This window comes from Agelaius tricolor, unplaced genomic scaffold, assembly GCF_023055355.1.
Source record: "Agelaius tricolor isolate 1412-34295 unplaced genomic scaffold, bAgeTri1.0.p SCAF_12, whole genome shotgun sequence".
In the NCBI taxonomy this organism is placed as follows: domain Eukaryota; kingdom Metazoa; phylum Chordata; class Aves; order Passeriformes; family Icteridae; genus Agelaius; species Agelaius tricolor.
The window spans coordinates 10,933,376-10,956,689 of NW_027269272.1; the positions used below are offsets into that span (position 1 = coordinate 10,933,376).

The following is a 23,314-nucleotide window of genomic DNA, read 5'->3' on the forward strand; positions in this document are numbered from 1 at the left end:
AATTTTGGGTCTATTTGACAGAATATGTGGCTTGGGAGCCATCTGTGCCTCAAACTGACCTATATTAAAGAGGGAGCAGTAGCTGTGCGTGGGTAGTTACAGAGGTGAGGGTGAGCAAATACTACTGCTGTAAGATTGGAAGGTATCCACATCACTTACATGGGGTTTCAAACTATTCAGAAGAACTTAAAAGGTAAAAAGTAAAGCACACTGCTCTGCTTCCTCTTCACTTATTTGCTGGCAAATTTGTCAGATTTTTTGCTTTGACAGGTTCTTACAGTGCTGCTGAAGATGGGGATAGCTGCCCTACAGCCAGCTTCAGAAGATTCTGTGGGACTCACAACAGCAGAGTACACTATGTGAAATGTACAGACTTTCACCAAAAGTATTTACACAAATTTAGATCCACTCCCACCCTGGTCTCACAGCATGTACGTTTGGGTGATGTAATAATTATTTAGGAATAAGACTGATACAGTAGGAAAATGTGTAAATATTTGTAAATAACAGTGAATTATCCAACCAGAGGAAGGCAGCACCTTGGTTCACACACAGTAAAATGGAACAGTAGTTTTATGGACACATACATGAATATGAAAAAGGTATGACATTCCTTGCTGGGTCAGACAAGTGTCTCAGCTCAGCCACCTTTGCCTTCACTCTTGGCCAGGTTTTGCAGCCTTTGCCTTCTATCCCTCAACAATCCAGGATTAGTGATGTTAGAGGGGCCATCCCTGCCTCTTGCCTTTATAACTTGTTTGTTGGCCTTTGTCATGAAACCATCTCCTCCTGCCTGGGACAGTGCTGTGCACTTCTGGAGTCATGAAACACCTAGAGCTGGGAGGGAGCCATGTGACCGTGTTCACAGGGGTTCTTGGATGAGGCAAGAGATGAGAATGTTGACTCCATGTTCAGAAGGCTTGATTTATTATTTTATGATATATATATTACATTATAACTATACTAAAAAGAAATAGAAGGAAAGGTTTCATCTCTCAGAAGGCTAGCTAAGACTAGCATAGAAAAGAATGATAACAAAAGCAGCTGGCTCAGACAGAGCACGAGCGCGAGCTCTGCCGTGACTGGTCAGTAAATCCAAACATCCACAGGAGACCAATCAGGGATCCACCTGTTGCATTCCACAGCAGCAGATAAACATTGTTTACATTTTGTTTCTGAGGCTTCAACTTCTCAGAAGGGAAAAATCCTATAGAAAAGGATTTTCACAAAAGATGTCTGCAACAGAGCCATAGGGATCATCATGTTCCACTTCCTGCTCCTCACAGGACTTTCTCCATCTGAACCATGTGACTCATGGTGCATCATCAGACACTCCTCATATGCTGGCAGCCTCTGTAATGCATGTGAAACTAACCTGTGGAAGGAATGTAATAATTCCTTTGGGCTCTTTCCCAGCCATCCGTCACTGCTGACACTGATCCCAGAGTTATCTTGGTTCTCCTGTTCCACTGACCCTGTGGCTATAGGAGGTGACAGCCCCTCTGAGAGAACACTGAGAATACCTGCATTTGGTTTTATTCTCACAATCTCTTGCTAAAATGCAGAGAACACTTGAGGGAAACAGTATTACTTGGGGTTTGCATTGACTTACTGATGAATCCAACTAAAATTTCTTGACACTGAGAAAAACTGCAAAATTCTGTTTTTCCTGTAGTGCAATAATTAGAAATAATTATTTAAGTAACTTCCAGGTACTGATGATTGGTTTCTCTGCTTTCAGATCCTCTTTTATCCTTTATTATCTCTTCTTTCCCATAGTCTTCAATCCATCTTGTTTGTAGTTAAAATTTCATGCTTTTTCACTGATTCACTTCTGAATGCCAAATAGAAGACTGTGAACTTATGCAAGTTTTTGGTCAACTTGAGCCCTATGCCATAAGGTGCCTGCAGCAGAGCTTAGCTGCTGGGTTTGAAGGGAACTACACTCTTTTTTACCAAGTCTAGTCAGATGCAGAAGTGTTGTTCTGCTTGGTGGGAGGGCTGGCCAATCTGTTTCTAGCTAACATCCCAATTCTGTTCACTTGGGAAAGGGAAGATTCTGTAAGAGTGGAGGAAAGGTGAGTTTTATGGTAGTAGTATATCCTGAAGAGTTACTCTAATATGGTCTCCAATGAATCAAGGAGATAGGAAAATTCTGAGAGGGGAAGAAAGGCAGTAAAAGAACAAGACTGAAAACCTTTGTCATCCTGATACTGTCTCCTGCCTCTGCTGCCCCTTGGACTCAATCCTGATATTATGTCTGGTGCTTCACAGGATGGCATCAAGGCTGAAAGGCTCATGGTGGCAGCAGGAGGTGTCTCTCTGTCTGGTTGGGCACTGAACATCAGCTCACAAATCACTTCTGCTTATTGACGCCTGCCCAACTCAGACAAAGAGGCTTCTTCAATCAAACTGATGGCTTATTCTATTTGGACAATGTGTACTTTGTTCTCTAAAGGAAGTGATAGCAAAGAAAATTTTCTGTGGCTATCACTTCCTTTAGAAAAAGACTTTCTTTCCAGAAAAATACTGAAGATTTTTCTCCATTTGTGGTCAAATACAGCCTATGCACAGAAAGGTTCCGATGGCAGCTAGAATAAAGTGTGTTTTTGTCAGATACTCATGACCCAGGAGTATTCACAGGACAAGTTCACTTTCTGACATACGGATCAGCTGATCTTTATCTTTTCTCATGTACTGCATGCTCACTTAGGGAACGAGCTGCTCTCTGCAGTCTGGCCCTGAATCCCACAGTGTGTGGGTGAGTCTTTCCATGACTTGTGTGTCAGCTGAATCTTGCCCCAGGTTCCTAACACATAGCAAGACATTCACATCCTGGGCTCAGGTGATTTTTATCTGAGACACAAAAATGAATATGCAAAGTTTGGTGTGGAATATTTAGATAGAAGGTACTAAGGGCAATACTCCAAGGGGTAGGTTAGGAAATACATTCAACCAAATTAACGTCACGGGTACTTGGTTTATATGTACACTTACAGCTGCTTCCTTAAAAAGTAATGCTGTAAGGTTATTTTTTACTATGCTGTACCTTACCTAAGGATAATGCCTACCCTTTTTATCTATTCACTCTTCTTAACTCTTGTCACTGGAGTGCCCATTGCCACTGGCAACATGCCAGGGGAGTGGCTGCTGGTAGCAGTGCAGGAGCTGGAACAAACAGCTGTGCCATTAATCATCACCCTAAGACATTTTGAGGGGGTTTAATTCTTTTTTGTTATAGGCAGCATTTTTGTGTTGGCACACTTGGGCACAAACAAGACCTGGATCTCTTGTTATAATGTGCTACCAACATGGTATGGAGCACATAGAAGTCCTGTGATGGGTTTATAAAGACTGGTTGAACCTACTTTGGCCATGTTTTATGTCCCTTTTGTAAACAAAGAAGTCTGAGCTGGTTTGAAGGGATTTAGCCTCTTAATCTCCTCTATTGGCCAGGGAAAGTTAGGTTGCATTACCTTTCTGCAATATAGGTCACTGGCTGGTATGTCTCCTTTTGGTTACAGGTTAGATGCTGAATTCACTGTAGGTGAGAGATCACTGATGTAGTTGTGAGAGGCTGAGCAAGGAGCATCTATTAACAGTGGGTGTCCCTTTGGAAGCATTGCCAAGGCTTTACAGGCATCCTTATTTGCATGGCAGTGCCCTGCATTGCAGCTCTCTCATTTGCTCTGTGCCTCTTGCAAAAATCTCACACAGATCTTGGGAGGTTTCCAAATAAAGGTGTTTCTCACTCTCTGAGGACTGGGTTGATTGAACAAGTTTTACTTTCTCCCTCTTACTGGCACAAAGCACACTCTGCTCTCCCAGCTGAGGCATGCAAAGCAGTGAGGTGTTGGAAGGAGGAGAAAACTTTTGTGTTGCATTCAGTGACAGCAGAACAGAAAGATCTACAGAAGAACAGGTTATACCTTAAGTAGGTCATTTCATTTTCCTTATATTTTTCTTCTGGATCATCAGTGGAGGACAGGAACCACTCTTTTGTCAGTGGAACTCTCTAAGGATTTTCCTTTCTAATCAAATATTATGAGGTCACTGCTGTAGGTTTGCAGCTGACTTTTGTGCTAGTTCTGACTGTGGCTGAGTGCACTGGGCTCTGGTGTCCCTCTGCCCCCTACACTGTCTGTCAGCTCTTCTAATGGCATAGAAGCCATCAGGATTTAAAGGAAGAACAGCAGTTTTTTTGTTTCTCAATGAAGTAGGGAAAGATGATTCTGGTGAGAAAAAAGTGACACATGGTAACAAACAATGAGCAAAAAAGTATTGCTTTTAAGAGATGAAGAAGAAAATGAAGGACTCTATTAAGCTTCATGTTTAGAATTTCTAACCACAGTTAGAAATAGATGTATGTAGGATGCTTATCCCAGCACCAAAAAACCTTCCCTATCTCCAAGTTTGCTATTTGATGATTTGGCCTGGTGACTTTAACATCTTATTTGTAGTTTTTGTAACGATGCTATACAATCCAATTCAATACCTGTGCTTCCGTCTTTCTTGGATTGCATATTTTCAAAATCTCCAGTTAATTAACAAAAGGGAAGTGATATATACGTCAAAGAAATCTCATTTGAAATGGTTAATACTTGTAGTGACTAATGCTAATGCTCCCTCACTGTGGTTTGCCAAAGAGAAATGAGAGGAAAAACCTGAAGGGATTTCTAAGGCACTTTCCATGTTGAAAGAGCACTTTCAAGGGTGTGTTCGCCTGCAGACTTATTCCACAGGCCTCCCACTAGTGGCAGATATTGTCCTGCTGTCACAGACGGATATCTCATTTCAGAGATGCAAATTCATGTTTGCACAACCTCTGTGTGTAGGAAGTTTCATTCAGCTCAGCATATCCTCTCTTTTTTTTTTTAACCTCAAGGTTCATCTCATTACAGACACCATGGGAGACTCTGAATCATTGCAACAGCCCAAGTAGTGTAAAGTCCTGCTGGAAGAGCATTTGTCACATTTTCATAAGTGGTCATAACAAGCTGGCTGCTTCATTTAATGCTAAACCTCTAATGACAACTGAAACCATCTTAAAATAAGTCCATTATGCTGCTAGTGTTTGCTTAAATGTAAGAATTCTTGCACTTAAAATGTCCCGAGTTCTTCTAATACCTTGATTTCTTGCCAACTCCAAAGAGTTTTGATCATAAAGTTATTAAAGTTTTTAGGGGTTTTGTTTTTGTTTGTTGTTTGGTTTTTTTCATCAACAGTGTATAAGGTTTTATCCCTTCCATGAAGAATTTTTTTTTCTAATGTGGTCCAAGTTTTTCTTCATGTGCCTTCGCCTTCCTGTGAGTTCTTTCAAAGGCAAAGCAGTTACAGTGTATGTTATACCCTGGAGCTCTGGCCCTGGTTGCCATATGCCTCAATGTTTTAGGTCAGGTACAAGCACAAATAGAAAAAGGACCAGTCTTTGATCTGAGGAAGGCTGAGCCTACTTACTTGAGGAGATGTTCTTGTAAAACACAGGTCACTTTGGAATAGCACATTTCTGTCAAGCCCGGATTGCTTGACTTAAAACATCTTTTCTGGCTTAAAACAGTTTTTCTGTCTCTGGTTCTTGCCTTGCTTACAGGAGCCCTGATGACTGTGAGCAGGCTTGAGTGGTTGGACACAGCACCCTCCTCAAAGCCCTAGCCAAGAGCCTGACCAACAGGGCACTTCTGGGGCTGGCTGCAGTTGTCTGGACTAGCAGTAAGCAAGAAAGACTCTGAAAATGGGGACAAGCAAGGGAATGCTTGAAACAGCCAAGCAAACTCTGCAGAAAGAGAGGAAAAATTACCCTGGCAAATGGCTTTCTTCACAAGAGCTAGGGCAAGGCTGCTCTTTCTAGGGCCTCCAAATGCCTCTTGCAGAAATCAAGGGGTGATAACCAAGGTCCAGAAAAGGGGTATAGGAGGGTGAGAGAGTCAGTGATATCAGTTGTGTTATGCAAATAACCTGTAACAGTCAGGATGGAAGGGATGTGGTGGTGTGGTTTCCTTGGGAAAAGAGCAGGCCTCTTGGAAAGAGGGAAGTCCAAGGAATTTGGTTTGGGCAACTGTGGTTTAAAGCTCCTCACAGGAAAGTCCCTATAACGTAACCCTGTAGAGGTGAAAAGCTGCAGTGATTGCAGCACTTGTCTTGAGAGGGCCTGTGTCCACAGCTGCTCTGCCAGCCCTCATGACACAGCCACTCCAGTGTTAACTAACAGCTATTCAAAACAATCTTGATTGGTTTTTGTTTGGCAATCCTAAATAAGCAGGAATTGCTGGGTATTTTTAAGCTGGTCTTCCAGTAAGACATGACAAAACGCTGGCTGTGTTCACAATGTACTGAGTAGTCCAAGTAATCACATATTCTGTATGTCAAGTATGACTTGGTAAAAACTTCATGATTTCTCTTGGTCAACTTAAAACATTACCACTTCGTGTTGTTTAGTTCTTTATTCTCTTTTCTTTATAAGGTTTGGATTATTTGTCTTAGGTCTTCCTGAGGAAGCAAACTCAACACAAAAAAGCAGCTTCCTATTTTCTTAATAGTTCTCTCCTAATTTTATACAAAACCATGTTTCAATTGAATTAATGAACAGTTTCAGCCAACCTAAAACTGCATTTTAATGAAAAATTTAAGTCACAGATTTTCTTCCTCCCTACTTCTGTTCTTGTATTTTACTTTCAAGATTCAGAAAATGTCACATATTTCTCTTTCATAATTGCCAAGGCATAGTATCTTTTTCTCCTCTTTCTGTATTAAACATTTTTAAAGTGCAAGCCCTCATTTTATCAGTACCAGAAGGCATTTTCATGTTCAGGCTGTGGATTTTGGCTCCACCTGGCATGGTCCTGCCCCTCCTTCTGCACTGAATTTGGGGTATGGAGAGTGTTTTCATACATCCATCCTCCATGTACTCATTCTTCTCTCTGGCTGCAGTTGCACAGGGTTTTTTCCCCTTCCTAAATACATTATCCCAGAGATGATACCACTGTCAGTGATGGGCTCGGCCTTGTCCACTGAGTCCTTCCTTGGAGCCAGCTGGCATTGGCTCTGCCAGACATGGGAGAAGATTCTAGCAGAGAATCCACCACCAGTGCCTATCCAAAACCCTGCCACACAAATCCAATGAAGACTTTTTCTCATTCTTCTTTCCAGTTATAGGCTTTACCATCACATTTGAGAGGTCCCTTTCTGTGAAAAGGTGATTGGCTACCCCAAGGGACTGTAGACAGAGTAGAGTTAACTTTGCAGAGAGAAATCTTCCTTCAGAACATTAGATATTTAGTTTCTGTATGTAGGTAGCAGGAAGCAATCAGCAGTGCTGAGATGCTGCCGGGATGCTCATGGCAGGTGCACCAGGTCTCCTCATAACCTGCACTTTCCATAGATGGGGAGTTAATTTCTCCCAACAGGCACAGATCTTGTCCATAATTGCTTCAAAGCAATGTCATTCAATGGTATTTCTAGATCTGTAACGTATGAAGTGCAACCTCTAATTAGTGAAAATTGGCTTCTTCCTCAGATAACAACTTTTGTCAGTCATGCAAGTACTGAATTGCCTGAAATCACTGGATTGCATCACAGCCTCTACAGCTCCAGAGATATTGAGCAAGTTACCTCTGGAACTTTTGTGCTTGGTACTTATTATGCATTTACTCATCAGAGATTATGCAATGATTAAATCCCCGTATTTAGCCATATTCCTTCCGGCTACTGCCTTCTCATGCACTTTGCTTTATCAAAGGAGTCCTAAACCTCTGGAAATTACAGAAGGGAATTTCCCCCATCTGGTTTTGTGTTTCCTGGATGATCAGCAGTATTGCTGTACAGTTTTATTTACATCAATTCAGAAAAGGTACTAGTAAGCAATAAAACAATATCTCTTTGTGAGGATGAAAAACATGGAAACTTGTTATCTGCTAGTTCATTAACAACTGGCAGTATGTTTCTCATCTTATTGTGGGGCACAGGTAAAGATACTAATAGTGGCTGACATTCAAGTACTTTATTCTAGTCTTTCATCTTTAATGGTAGACCTAAGCCCATAAAGTGACAATAATCAAATGGTTAATGATTATAAAGTTCCTTCTCTGTCTTTCTCTTCAAAAGTCCATGAAGTATTTTAACCCTTGCATGAAAACTAGGTAGACTGCTCCTGTGCTTTTCTGTGATGGGGAGAATGATGTGGTAAGACCATGCCCTCCCCTGCAAATTTTTTTACTCTGTATGGAGGTGTTTATCAAGGTTGAACTATTAAGTCCTCTTCAGCACTTCAGACTTTCAGCAAATATTTCTGTGAGTAAAAGTCCTTTGGGATATAAAAGAGGAAGCATATTATCAGGATGCAGCAGCTTGGTGACCAGAGAAAGTTGCCCCTGGCTGTAGCTTTGCAGTTGGTGTCTGAGAGCAGTTTGACTCCCCAGCTCTCCTCTTTAACATCCCCAAGCTGTTCAGCACCATCAGTTCCCCAGTATTGCTTGGGGAAAGGCTCAGTTTTCCCTAATGCATTTCTTCCACAGGTCTGACTGCATTGCTCTGCAGCACTGGCACCTAGGCTGTCTTTGCTGTTATACCCACAGGAGGGGTTTGAGCCTGTTTTCTCTGGCCCCTGGAACAACAGGAGGAAGCTTAGGAGAGGATGAATGCTTTGTCAGTCTGTGTTTTGCTGCTCTGCCTTACTGTGTCTGCAGTTATTGTGAGGGGATCTGAGGAGGGACAACAGGAGGGAGGGAAGCTGAGAAGCTTACAGCAAAGTCAAGTCAGGAAGACAAATAAATCAGGGAACTAAAATAAGAAACAAACAGCTAAATGTGAAGAACCCAGAAAAAATAATTTAGGGTTGACTGTGGCTTGGGAAGGAGCCCAAGTTTAAGATCATGTTCAGGGAAAGACCACATCCAGCTTGAGTATCTGCAAGGCTGTTCAAGCTAGGCTTTCCCATCCTGTGCAACCTGTCCCAGTGCCTCACCCACCTGCTATGGCTGCTCTGTGCCTGGTGGGAGTTTCTCTTTTCACAGCTTGTGGCTGATACCTGTCATGCTTTTGCTGTACCCTCTGAGGAGACTCTGGACACAGCCCTCCCTACACAGGCCCCAGGGCAGGGAAATGATGGCTTCCCTTGACCTGGTGTAGCTTTTGAAATGCAGTAGTGTTAAGACACTGAACACATTTATATGGCACCTGCAACTGAGCCAGGAACAGGTTTGGAGGTGCCACTGCCACTGGCCACCCTGGGGCCTGGCAGCCTCATCTCTTGGCTGTGTGGCAGTCCCTGGCCAGCCCACACGGCCCCACTTGGTGACACAGGTGCCAAAGGAAACCAGGTTGAAAGTTTGGTTGGGTCAGGGTGGACAACAGTCACTGTCCCCTCACTCCCAGGGAATAAAGAAAAACACTTCTCTGGGACATATAAGCACCTCCTTGTTTTTATATATTTTTTGCCTTCTGTTTCCACTAGGGGTTTGTGAAGGTAAAGAATGATAAGATACAGTTATGTGTCATATCACAACTAGCAGAGCTTTCTTCAGCTGTTTGCATTAAACCTTTTTGGATTGTTTTAACTACTTTGTGCAAATAAACTGAAGGCACTCTGTATACACCAAGTACAAACAAAATGACAGTGCTCCTGAAGTTGGGGCCATCCTTGTGGCTGTTGTTCCAAATCTAAATCTTAACTTAATTTCCTAAAACTAACAAAAAATGAGATAAAAGGAACACCTTTTAAAATGAGCACGTGTCCAGCTGTGACAAGGTACATGGCCAGCCACGGTCAGTTGTGGGAACCACAGCTGTGATGGAACTGCCTGAGGGCAGGACTGGACAGTTGTGGGAACCACAGCTGTGATGGAACTGCCTGAGGGCAGGACTACAGGGTTAGGGCTGCCTGAGGAGTGTCATTTCCCTGGTATCCAAACTGCTGGGGCTTAGGTAGAAGTGTCAAAGCTCAGATGAGAAGATTCTGTCCAAGAAGCACTCAGTGGAAAAGAAATAGAGCTGTAGAGTCACAAGGAAGGCATGAGGTGCAAGGCCACCTCCATATGGATAAGGAAATGGCATATGAAATGCCAAAGCTGGGTATAGGTATAATAGGTTTGGGATCCATGAAACCTGTATGTAAAAGAAAAAAACTACCATTCTAGTCAGCTAGTTTCAGGCATTGCCTAATGCTGACAGTCTTTAAAGCAGTGCAGACATAGCTGCATACAGAGAGCATTGATCTTTTTGAACTTTTGTGGTATTTCACTATGATCCATAAGACAGTTACAAAAAGCTGCATTCATTAGGGTATGGGTTCTTTGTTGCCTCCTCCCCATCCTCTGGCCAGTTGCTGTGGCTCTGCAGAGAAGCATATCCAGTATATGTGATGCCATGCACACTGCAAGGCTGCTCATGTATATGAAATTTCATATGAAATTCCCTCAATTCTCATTATTACATAGAGAAATTAGTTTCTCTGAATAACAGTCTGTTCTAGAGTTCAAGCTGTTTCCATTTCTGCAAATCACCCTTTGAGAGAGGTACTAGCACCCTGTGAAGCATAGAAGACCTGTAATTATGCACTGCCTATGACTGTCCATTGACTCTACCTTAAGAGAAAGCTTGAACACTTAAAGCTCAGGTTACTCTATAAGCACCTGGAGCTGGCAGCAGCTCCTGTGAGCACTGGCTGGCCGGGACATGGCCTGCAGCCATCACAGTAGTTTCACAAAGATCCCTAAACAGCATGGGAAAGTTCCATCCTTGAGTAGCAGCTCAAACAATGTACTTGGAGTGGTGACAGAGCCTCTCCCTGGTGGTTTCTCTAGAGCTGTGCGTGGCAATTTTAAGATTGTTTGTAATTTTGTTGAATGTTCACAAGTTACAATACTCTGGTACAGTTTGGGAAAGCAACAAACTAGAGCTATTGTTTATGAAGCACATTAATGCATTCTAGAAAGCACAGATTTGGAGAATATAGGCCCCATTTCAAGTTTCTTTTAAGCTCACTCTGTTGCAGATGAAATAGTTCAGACATGTAATGAGCTGCAGGAAGTCATGGCAAGGAATATATGGTTAAGGAAACGAAAACCCCATTTCCATGGATACTCAATCCTGCTCATGTGTCCCTGCCAATACTACAGTCCAGAGCTCAGAAACAGTAATCTGGAAAGTCCAATGTTACGGTGTTGGCCAACCAGGAAATATTAATGTAGCACTTTGGTGTTGGTGCAGCTTGTGACCCAGCTCCTTGCCACACTGAAATGAATCTGGCTGGCTCAGCCCACCTGCCTCTGCTCTCAGGCTGGGTTCATTAAACTAGAGCACAGCAGACACACAGTTTCTGTAGGTAATATTTAAAGTTACCTACATTGACTTTCCTCATTTCACAACCCACACTCCTACCCCCAAAACTACACACGCTTCACCCACAGAACCATTACCTCACAGCCTTTTATTTCCTTTTCTTTCAGACTGAATCTTTTAAGCAACTTTAAAAACATTAGAATATTCCCCAGCACACTGTTATCTCCGTTCGTAGTACCCGGAAGGAGAGCCGAGGCCGGGGCGAGATGGAATGTGCCATGGGGAAACCTGCTGATGACATGGAACCGCCCAGGTGGTGAATTCCCGGGCTCCTGCCACCCCTTTATAAGCAGGTGGAGGTGCGGCAGGGCTGGCAGGAGCAGCAGGCACAGCCAGGCACTCACTGGAGCACAGCTGTGTGTACAGAGGGAATGACTGGCTGCAGCAGCAAGAGCATGGTCCTGGTCTCCCTGCTGGGGCTCCTGGCGCTGCTCCTGTGCGGCACCTCGGAAGGTGAGTGACCTCAGGTGCTCTGCTCTGGGAAGGGCTCCTGCTGCTGCTCACAGCTGGCAGCAGTGAGGGGCTGAGCTGGAAGGGAATGGTTTCAGCAAAGTGTGCTGTCTCCTGTCTCATCCCCCTCTTCTGTCATGGGTGAGCTGGATGGCTGGGGTTGAGCAGAGAGTGCCTTAGACAGCAGGGCCAAATGGAGTTTATTTACCTTCTTGTTGTCCTTCATTCCAGCACAAAGTAACCAGGACTGCTGCCTGTCCTACACCAAAGTGCGTCTGCCTAAGTGGGCCCTGAAGGGTTACACGGAACAGCTCCCCAGCGAGGTCTGCGACATCCCTGCCATCATGTAAGTTACTTTCTGAACCTCTGCAGTTTTTTCTGACATGTATTAACTTTAGGATGTCTGTTTGGGCTAAACCAAGGATTTGAATGTTATAAGAGAGATTTTTCCTGCCTTTTCAAAAAATTGAATTAACTGAAGAAATTGTATATCACACCTGTAAACAAAACACACAACCTCTAGCTGATAGGGACTGCTAACCCAAGGGACAGTCATACAATGTAAATAATAAATCTGATTCTTTAGCAATCAGCTGTGCAAACAAGGTTCTGTCTCCAGCTAAGGGCCATTCTGGCCAACACAGAGTGCTCCCTTGCCAAAACCTGTAAACAGATACATAAGTGACAAGATTTCTTCTAATTCACAGGGATCAGATGTTTTACTTACAAGGTTTTGGCCTAGATGTTGATCTGTCACCTTAGCTTGACAGCACCTATTCTCAATTTTACAAATTGTTTCTAGCATCCAGCAAAGGTCTTTGCCTAAACAGATCAAATAAATTGAACAACATTTTATGGTGCAAAAAATGATCCCTGAGACTGAAGTAGCTATTGCATTTAACTTTCTTTTTCTTCATATAATATTGGAGGGATTTGGAGCATCCATATCTAGCTACTGTTTACAAAAGCAGTTTCTATTGGTCATTATATAGAGTAACTGTACTCCACACAGCAGTTATTGGCAGGGATTTCTGATTTCTTTACCATTATTTCTTTTCCAGTTTCCACACTGCCAGTGGGCTGAATGCCTGTGTAAATCCTAAGGAAGGCTGGGTGAAGAAACATCTCCTTTTCCTGAGGTAGGAATCCATCTCTTTCCATCTTCTGTCAGACTCAGCTACTCCTTTCTGGAGTCTTCTCAGAGACAGTCATGTCACATGCCCCCTTTTCCACCTGAGCTATTCTCTCAGGGGAGAAGAGAAAACTATAATTGAGGTCATTATTTATGTGTGTTCTCTCTTCCTTTTAACAGCCACAGGCTCAGGAGGATGTCAGCCTGACGCAGTTTCCAGCAAGGAGCTGAACGCAGACGTGGCTGAAGAAGCACTTGAGGCTCCTAGCTGAGGTGGTTTGTACACTGCTGTGTGCTCACTCACCTCCAACTCTGGCTTCTTTGGAACCATGAACTTCTTGAGTTGATTCATATTGCATCGCTGTTTTGCTTGAGTTAAGCATTTTGTTACAGTTTCTATTTTTACTAATATGTTTATGTTACTGATAGGACATGAGTACTGTTTAGTAAGGTCTACCTTGAGCTGTTGTACAGAGTGTGAATTTTATTAAGTTTATTGCATGTTGGTTTTGTTTTCTTCAGCATATGTAAAGCAGGTTATTTATTCTGTTTATTTTGTTATTGTCTTGTGCCAAAATGTTTCCTTTAAGCTGTAGTTAGCATTATAATACCTCTTGAATTATTGTTAAACAAAGTCTGTTTGTAGAAAAAAAATGGTAACTGGAGATTTTAAAAAATTAAATGTTAAAATCAGCACTCTCTGTGATGTGTTTATTTCTTTTTAATTGGAAACATGACGTGCCCTTGAAATTAATTGCTTTGTTAAGAGCTTCCAGCTGAAACAATTGCACAGGTGTGTTGACACCTGTTACAACCACTTTCCACCTTACTCACTTTGCTTGCCCTAGGGGTAGCCATGACCTCCACAGGATATAATTCCTTTCTCACCCCCAGCCAGCTCCTATATATCAAGTTTTGTTTACCATGAAGATTTAGCTTCATCTTAACCAGATGTGAGAGAATTCCTTTTGCCAGTTTCTCTATTTATTCAGGAGAAGCCTTACACATTGTTACTGGGCAAGCTTCTTTAGCATATCCACCAGGAGGATTCATTGTGGTAACAGTCTTCTCTCAACCTAAAGGGCTTTCTCTAGTGGAGAAACTTGCAGTGCTTTCCTCTGCTTTTTGTGTCTGCCTATGGTATCCTATGGCTTTTGGCATAATGAGGTTTTCCTGATGCAAGAGCCCTTGATGGAGGTCAGGGATGCCTGATAAAAAAATAATGAGACCTTATGGAAGAGATGGGTGCAGTCAGGCTGGGGAAGGCTGTTCAGCTTTTTATCCTCTATTACATGGCCCATGTGGACTTCAGGGATGTGACCAGATAGGGTGGGCAAGTGAAATCCTCCCACTGTCAGCATCAGAGTCTTATGGATAAATTTACATCTTACCTTTTACTGTCTATTAGTCATAGAAATACAAGCACTAATTTTAATTTAATTTTTAAACTTAAAGGCAAAGTATTTTTGGTGCCCTTGAGAGAGGAGCTGAGAGATACTGGGTTTTTAAAATGGTGTTCATGAGTGTAAGCCTGTTATTTTCTGGTTTCAACACCTGCTAGAGCTTAAAAATTCTGCTTGTGGCTCTACAAATCTGGGACTTGTCAGTTCCCTGTGCGTGAAGCTCTCAAGGAGCAAGGAATCTAAAGGAGCAAAATTAATTAGCTTTAATTTCCTTTAGGTGGATTCCTGATATTGCAAACATAAGGTATTCTCCAGGGAGAAGTAATTACCCGGCTTGTTCCCTGGGCATTCCCCTAACTTCTGGGCAGAATTGTGGAGCTCTGTCTCATACCTGCTAGTACTGGTATGGGCTGTTTGGGCTCAAAGAGTTCACAGGTTAAATCAGGTACCAAAAAGTGGTGCAGACATGATGAATGGGTTTGTGTTAAAAGTGCTGGAAGCTGAGGTTCCCCAAGCCTACCCTGGGAATGGCTGTTAGGAACCAGAGCTGTAAAGAACTTGGTGCAGAAAAGCCTGGAGTGCAAAGGTTGAATTTAAAGCAGGGGAGCAAAATAAGGAAGTAAAGACCAGTGTGTGGAATTCTATGGGTGGCTCTTAATTCCCAGTTCAGGCTTCTTTAAAGTTTTGTAGTGCTTCTGTAACTCGCTCTTCCTCTGCTCATCCATGCTGCCATTGCTACAAAACCCCACATGCTCCATCCACAGAGCTATGACTTGAGGGATTTCTTTTTAGTTCCTCCTATTCTGGGCAAATTTTTTTTATAACCAACCTCCTGGGAAGAGGAAAGATATTGAAAATATTGGTTTCCATGCTCAATATCAGAAATTGCTAAGGTTGTTATGTTACTGCTAGGAAAGTCTGTGTAGAAATAGCATGTCCCTCCATGCCTTCCTGAGGATACAAACAGGTTTTATAACTGAGTGCTGGGACTCCAAAATCATCAGATCAGAGGCACATTTCTGTATGTAACCTTAAGTGGTCAGTTAGAAATTCTGACAGCTCTGGAAATCATGACCCTTTCTAGGAAAACCTGAATCCTGATTACTTTGGTGGGACTGTTCTGCATGTGAGTAGGTGAGTTTCTGTCTCCTCTCTATCTCTGGCCTTCAGCTCCTAATTCAGCCTGTGCAATTTGGTTGAATAATTTGAGATGGAGAATTAAATAATGGTCATTTGGAGACCTTTTCTCTCCCATTTGCATAATGTTTAAAAAACAATTTTTTTTTCTTGCAAAATGCTTTTTATTATTGCTTAGATATTTGGGAAGTGGATGTGAGAGCTTTCCTTTCAAATTCTGAGCACTTTATACTTCAGTTTCAAAGTGTCTTGCTTTCTCTGTATTGAAACCAGTCCTCAGTGATTCTTTTGCTAGCTGCAGTATTGCTCTTGAATCCTATTTGTTTCTATTCTTTCTGTGGTTTTTTAAAAATAATTTTTCTGCTTCTTTTTTAATTCCTTTTTTAATTCCTTTTTTTACCATAAAACAATTTCACACCTTTCCAAATCAGGAATTGCAGCCTTTTGTTGTGTTAGGACCTTTGACAGAAAAATTTCTGTTCACATATGGAATCATAATTAGATTTACTCATTTCTAAATTTTTTTTATCACACTCCGGCACAAAGCAACAAAATAACTAGCATTGCAGGGTCAGGAATTTTTGTAGAGAATAGCAAATCTGATTATTTAGTTTTGCTGTTAAAATATAAAACCTGCCACATTTCTTCTGCTGGAGAAGTACTGACAAGTTATTTATCATTTCTTTTCAGCTGATGGCAGCTTCCATAAGTTGAAGGCTGTTTTATTCCTTCCTTGTCTCCTGATTTTTCCACCAAAAGGGGAAAAACACAAAGAGGGGTTGTAAAGCCCCTGCAAATCCAAGAGACAGATGGGTGAATGGCCTTGTCCTGCAGTCAGGTATATCTGGGTGTGCTTAGTGACAGTGACACTTTCAGCCCCCCACAGGGATGGGGACAATTGATCCATTCTTTTCAATTACCAACCAGCCCATGTGCAGCCTGACTTCACTCCTGATGAACTGGAGTGCACTACTCAGCTGCAATTTGTTGAGAATTGAATTGGGGAACTCCAGAAGTGCAAAGGGCTTTAAGCTCATGACACTGTCACTTGATTCTAATGGCACCCACCCAGCTGGAAAAACATCAAAACAACAGAAATGGATCAATTGTAACAGACCTTCTGTACACTGAGTTCAGCTGTGCTACACCCTGGCAGTCTTGCTCCAAATATCAGGCTACAGGCAATATCCCTTGCCAAAAAATGAATCATAAAAGAAGCTTTTAGTCTTCAGAACAAGCCCACTGCATTGTGCATGCTAAGTATACTAAGCAATTACAGCTGTATGACTTTACATCAATGAAAACTATGATTTATGTTCCCATGATCTTGTGGTTGCTCTATTCTGGGAGGTGTCAGCCTTAACTGAGCACTGTTGCAGTCCTGAGTCTGTAAAGGCTTTTGAATTGCTGTGTTTATTCTTTCTGTGCTGTCAGGTGCAGACAGCTTCCAGCCAAAGCCCTCCTAGAGCTGCTGGTGTTAGAACATTTAAATGTGATGTACAATAGCTGCAGTCCTGTGGCTGCTCTTGTACATTAGCCATAGAGTATTGCTCAGAGACCTACCACTGCAAATAAACCCAGGCACTCATTTAATAGTGTTTTAGCTTTCTTGAACTTCTAGTGTTATTCAAAGATTATGCAATACAAAACACATGTTAAATATAAAAGCAGCAGATGAAATTTAGAATACTGCATGGGTAAAAAGCAAATATGCCACAAGAAAAGTAGAAACTAAAATAATATGTTTGATTTTTGTTTTTAAATTCACAACAGCATTTCTATAGTTTTGCTTCCATGACTTCATTTATACCCCCAAAATAAGGTAATAATTTTACTTGTAAGCCCCTGCATTTAAATTTCCATGTTCCTGAAATTTTCCTGCTCCCTAACTTTAAACTGAAATCAACTGAGGTTCATTAAATATATAATTAATTACCATATATATAAATTTAAAACCCCCAACCCCTTGATTAATTTCTTTTGTATCCAACACATTTCAGTGTATCAGGTTCTCCTGAAGTATCTTGATTTACCTAAAAATCTAAGCCTCATAATGATTATTTTTTCTAGCCCTCAAAATTAACCCAGACAAAACTCTGGAAAACAAATTATGAAGAACATCTCAACAGCTTTTTGCACCCAAGCTAGTTGCATGATATTTCAACACCCAACTCATGTTTTGGTGTAGCAGCTGCAGTAGTGAAATTTAACAGGAAGGTCATTGCCATGTTTCTTCCAGTGAACACTACTTCCAGTTATCAGAAATTATGATCTTGAGCCCCTTTTTCAGTGAAAACAATGGCTGTTCTAGCTGAGGCTGAAGATGCCCATGTTCTTTCTATCTGTTTGGTTTATAGGGTTTTTTCTCCTTTATGTCTTTACTGCTGGAGAGGGAAGGAATGGCCTCTAGAGACAATTCAGGACACCCAGGCTATCATTAGCTGTCTCTGTGTCACAGTGCAGCAGAGGACACACACAGGTAGCTGTAATATCAGATTAGTTTTCTGTTAGACACTTGGTTAAGAGATGTACCCATGATAAGAAGGGAGAGAGAAACAAACAAAACATACAAACCAGCTTATGGAAATGGGAGCAGGGAGGCCCATCTGGGCCCACTTGGGCTTCCTGATGAGAAAACCTGAATGATAGGATCCATTTAATAGATAGCAACTCAGGAAACATGAAACATGGAAATAGAGCAGTTGGGGATCCATGGTTAGTGTAGGCATGTACCAAAGTATTTAAAACAGAGCACAAAATATTTTTAATTTCTTAGCCAAACTTCAGGTACAGTGATTATCCTATGTCTTTCACATAATAAAATTTAATCAAAACATACATTATTTTTGAATGAGCTTGACTTGTAAGTAGATAAACTCTGTACCAAGAATTGATTTACACAATATGGAGGTGCCAGCAGATAGCATTATTAGATTCCAAGGGCAGAGAAACATTGCAAATCTTTTAGGAGCTACAGCCTCAGACCTGTGGGGGAGCAGACAGCTATGCACTGACTGATCACGCCATCTGATCAGAGTGTGCCAGTGGAAATGGGTTCAGGTAAGTGGTCCAGTTGGCAGTGAAATTGTCAATTACAGTGTCAAGATTAAACCAGTAGTTCAATATCCTTGCAGCATCATTAGTCAGGCACAGAGCCAGTGATAACTCTATAAACATTAAAAGTAGGCAAATGGGAAATTGAGAATGGCAAATTTAATGTGGCAAGTAAATCAGAGATGTAGAGTGGTCAGTGTATAGAGTGACTTCAGTTGTTCACTCACGTATGAATTGTATCTCATCTATGAATAAAAATTGTTATACAGCTGTGTTTAGGGAATGCAAATCAAAATGCTCACATAAAAGTTTGTCATGCATATCTGAAAAATAATAATGTTTTGGTTATATATCCTACTACAGTGATTTCTTTATTTTCAAATGTACATTTAATAGAGTTGTTTCAAAGAGATGATTGTGTGTTCCTGTGAGCATCTGAATATTTCATGTTGTTATAACTAGGAATAAATGGTCAAAATGTCTTTCAGAGATGAGGCAAATCTCAGATATCTGAGATATCTGCAAATCTCAAAGACTTGCTCACTCTATAGCATTCCCCAAATTGGTACAAGAATAGGTAAAATGTTTCATGACTATGAAAGTGGGTAGTGGTGTATTACTGCTAATTACAATTAATGGTTGATATACATGCACCTTGTTTTGCACATCCATATGAAGAACATCAAAATGATGGTAAAGAGAAAGCAATGTAGTAGGACTACCACACTTAATGAAGGAATATAGAATCATAGAATGGTTTGGGTTAGAAGGGACCTTAAAGATCATCCAGTTTCAACCCCCTGACATGGGCAGGGACACCTTCCACTAGACCAGGTTGCTTAAGGACCCATCCAACCCCAACCAACCTGGCCTTGAAACAGATATGGAAAAAAGAACTGCTTAAGTGAAATGCTTAATAGATTTCAGAATTATAGATAACAAATATGAAATCACAAGTTAGTTATTTTGGCTATTTTTTTAAATTATAAACAATGGTGAGATGAACACACTTCTACGTCAGCAAAGTCATATTTTCTAAAACCAAGTGGCTTTAACTACTTATATTTTCCAGTTCTATTGTAGACTTACTAGAAATCTTGTTATTTGTCAGGAGTTTTTGCTGCCTCCTGACTCATGGTTTGACCCAATTGTGCATTATGTATATGTAGAAGAGCTCCTCTCTTTTCCTCACGGGGTGCATCTGAGAACTCACCAACCGCAGAACACTTGTGTTATTACCCAGCACCGTCAGCTTCGCCGTCTTGATGGGATGATGCAGAGCTCAGCCTAAAGGTCTTCATCTCCCATGGGCCATGGAAAAAAAGATTAAAGCATCTCTGAGTTCTTTTCAGAAATGGTAAGATAAATATATCTCACTGGGGTTTCTGTACTGAGGATTTTTTTGTTGTCAGGTCAACTCATAAACTTGGCAAGGTTAAGAAGAAAGTCATAAAAAGTGGACAGGAAGGAAAAATTTCTTTCAGCTAAGTGAAAATTTAACTGAAGCAAGTAAGGATGTATGGAATTCCCTGACTGCATGAGATATGCCAGCAGTTTGTCAGAGATGGAAAATGGAAGAGTAAGGAAGAGAACTACTGTTCCTTTCTGCTACTTGTTATTATCTCACTGCAGGTGAACATTACAAGCAACTATTTGTGAACAGAAATTTGTGGGTGACACACTTTCTTGGCAAATTGCAACCAGTGATTTTTTTTTTTTTAAATTTTAGATTTTTAAATTAATGAAAACAGCTATGCAAAGAGGAAAAACAATCCTTGGGAAAGAGAACACTGTTCTACAATGCACTGTCACTTCTTTCTCCTAGAACAACTCTTACCTAGCAAAGGGAAAACTCCCAGAACATAAAGCCCTTTATATAAGTAATAGTTTTAACTAATTTTTCAAGGCTGTGGTGTCATGATTAGCATTGAAAATAACAGAGTAGAAGTGAGAAGGAGCTTTAGCGATGCACTGAGAATTTTTGGGTAAGAGGAAGCAGAATAGGCCAGAACAAAACAACCCTGGGAAAAAACAAAGTAAATCTGTTTAATTAATTCACCAAGCAGAAACAAGGAACTATCAGAGAACTGTTCTGCATTCTGCAGACCTGAAAATTATGAGAAAGGACAGCACACAAAAACTCCCCTTAGTAAAAATTCACTTCACCCACTACTGGCATAACAAAAATAGGAAGTGGCTTTCTACACCTTCCCCTCTACTCAGACTACTCTTGGGCTGGCCTTTCTAACAGAGTTCAGCATACCACAGGCTGACCTACTTCAGAACAAGTGGGTCATGATGCAGCTTTAAACCAGGAAGCCTAAACCCCACTCTTCTCTGCAAACAAGTGTATTTGAGTCAGAAACACTTCTTTTATCTTATCCTTAGGATGGTACATTGGCTCAAGAGAGGGTTTTCAGAACCGGTGTTGGCAGAAAGAACCCAAGGTTCTCCAAAGGAAGTTCTTCATAGTAACTGCACTGATTGTGCTTCAAGTTGTCTGACAGAGTTCCCTTCAGCACTGTAGATAAATCTACACTGAAGCCTTTCAAAGCCTCTTGAATACAACCAATGAGTTTTATACTATCTCAACTTTCTGCCTCTCCTGGAAGCTGCTGACATAAGCAAAAATGCACAGGGAGCAACTGCTATATCAATTATCTTTCCAGGCTGATATCATCAATAATTTTGATCTCTGTATATAAAAGATGTATGTCTCAGCATTTAATTTTTATTTCCAGTATAGATATTTTTGAACTCCCTACATGGTGCATTCTTTGAAGTCAGCCTTTCATGACTCAGTAGTTGTGTGCACTCTTTAGACACTGAAAAAATAGCAGGGCAACAATTTTTCCCCAGCAGTCTGAAAATACTCCTTCTAAAAGAATGCACTAGTTGCTTCTTTCCACGAACTTGAAGGAAAGTTGCATTTCTCCTTAACAGTCAATGGTATGGACAGGAGCTCAGTCTGCTGTATCGTCAGAATCCCTCTTATCTAGTCTCCAAGTAAAAATGAAATAGCAAGACCTTCCATTCACTCCCTCCCCATAGTTTTCCCCTTTTTGCCAAAGTCCTCCTCAGATAATCCTGCTGGTGCCACAGCTCTGTTCTGTTTTGTCAGAAGGACACACTGTGGTCATTGCACATTTATTTTGCACTCAGTCCTCTCCTGAGTAGCACTGTGGGAAAAGCTGTGTCTCAGCACAGAGTTAGCTCCTTGTCCCCTCTCAGCAGTGTTTTCTAGTGACTGTACAGTGGAGCAAACAAGGCCATCACATCAGAGCCTCCCTGGGTCAGCCTGGAGAGCAGGCTCAGGGCTCAGAGCGGTTAACTTCTGCCATGACTCCACTGCTTCCTTATCTTATGCTTACAGAAGCAAGGAAAGAGGTGACAGCTGAGGCCTGATTCATCATCTTGAGTCATTATTGCATCCTAATAACTGATAATTGTTCCTAAGGACAAACTGTGTGGTGTCCATGTTCAGATGAAGATTTGGAGCAAGAAAGTGAGGGGAACACGTACTGATCAACAGGTATTGACGTCATGGAGCTTTGCAGTCCTTCCACTTCCCTCCCCTGTTTTGACTGTTTTGTTTAAGTATGACTAAAACAATTAAATGTAGTACTTCCAGCTGGTGTTAAGTAATACTGAAGGTACCAGAAAGGCTGCATGAATCTGTTTTTATGATGAACAAATAATGTTTTAAGGTAAGAAGCAGTGTCATTGCCACAGTTGTTTGTTCACATCATTTAAGTTAAAGAAGAGAAAAATATTTTTATTCTGAATTTATAATCTGGGTGACTAAATATTATGCTAAACAAATACAAAAGTTGTTAAGAAATTGGAGACCACAAAGATTTGAGGTTGTTCAAAAAGTTATTTTTGAAAAGGGTTGGTCCAAGTAAGTCAATTTAGTCGGAAAGCTGTTCAGATTGTTTTCAATAAAAATATTTCTTATCTGCCTCAAGACTTTCCATATACAAACAAGATAAAAGACTTAAAACAACAAATGGAAATGAAAAACTCAGAGACCACTTTGTCCCCCAGCTGTGTCCTGAAGTAAATCTGGAATTGGCCATTGTACTTTATTTCCTGGCTTTCAAAAAACCAAAGGACTGTCTTCAAAGTGAAGCTGTAGGGAGCCATATGGGTGTTTCTGGAAAAGTCACGTATTGTTAAACACTGAGAGAAACTGTCTTGTATTGATCCATTGTCAACAACACGGGCTACGAGATCGGCCAAATGAGAATGTGTTTACTGCTTCCCCCTATTGATGCTCTACAGCCATTTCAGCATAAAGCTTGACTCAAATTTTTCATACTATTAATGGATTATCTCTTTTCAGTGATGTTTTTTCTTCTCTTTTTGATGAAATGCACATCCAAAGAAAGGCCGTGGAACTGAAGCAGGGTCTGGAGGCCAGCCTGTGAGGAGCAGCTGAGGGAGCAGGGGATGTTTAGCTGGGGAGAAGGCGACTGGGGGTGACACGATCACTTCCCCAGCTCCCTGAAGGGAGGCTGCAGCGAGCGGGGTGGGTCTCTTCTCCCCGGGAACAGGTGACAGGATGAGAGGAAATGGCCTCAAGTTGTGCCAGGGCGTGGTTTAGGTTGGATATTGAGAACTGCTCAGGGAATTGGTGGAATCACCGTTCCTGGCAGTGTTCTACAGGCGTGTGGCCCTTGGGGACATGGTTCAGTGGTGAACATGGTGGTGCAGGGTTAATGGCTGGTCTCTATTGCAAGGCCTTCTCCAGCCTTAATGATTCTGTGATTCTAAACTGTATTTTCATAGTTGTGCTTCAGTC

The 23,314-nt window shown here is 41.5% G+C and overlaps 1 protein-coding gene across 1 annotated transcript; it reads left to right on the top strand.

Annotated features, from left to right (window-relative positions):
• The first annotated feature begins 10,996 nt into the window (after positions 1–10,996).
• On the top strand, positions 10,997–13,593 carry CCL20 (C-C motif chemokine ligand 20). Its single transcript, XM_071437044.1, has 4 exons — positions 10,997–11,787; positions 12,016–12,130; positions 12,846–12,923; positions 13,097–13,593. The coding sequence occupies exons 1-4, from the start codon at positions 11,706–11,708 to the stop codon at positions 13,122–13,124; spliced, it is 303 nt and encodes a 100-aa protein (XP_071293145.1). The 5' UTR covers positions 10,997–11,705; the 3' UTR covers positions 13,125–13,593.
• The last annotated feature ends 9,721 nt before the right edge of the window (positions 13,594–23,314 follow it).

Bases quoted from the DNA above. Each gene is read 5' to 3' on its own strand.
- CCL20 (XM_071437044.1), top strand. From the start codon at position 11,706: ATGACTGGCTGCAGCAGCAAGAGCATGGTCCTGGTCTCCCTGCTGGGG. The intron at 12,131-12,845 runs GTAAGTTACTTT...TTTCTTTTCCAG, and splicing joins TGCGACATCCCTGCCATCAT to TTTCCACACTGCCAGTGGGC. The intron at 12,924-13,096 runs GTAGGAATCCAT...TCCTTTTAACAG, and splicing joins AAACATCTCCTTTTCCTGAG to CCACAGGCTCAGGAGGATGT.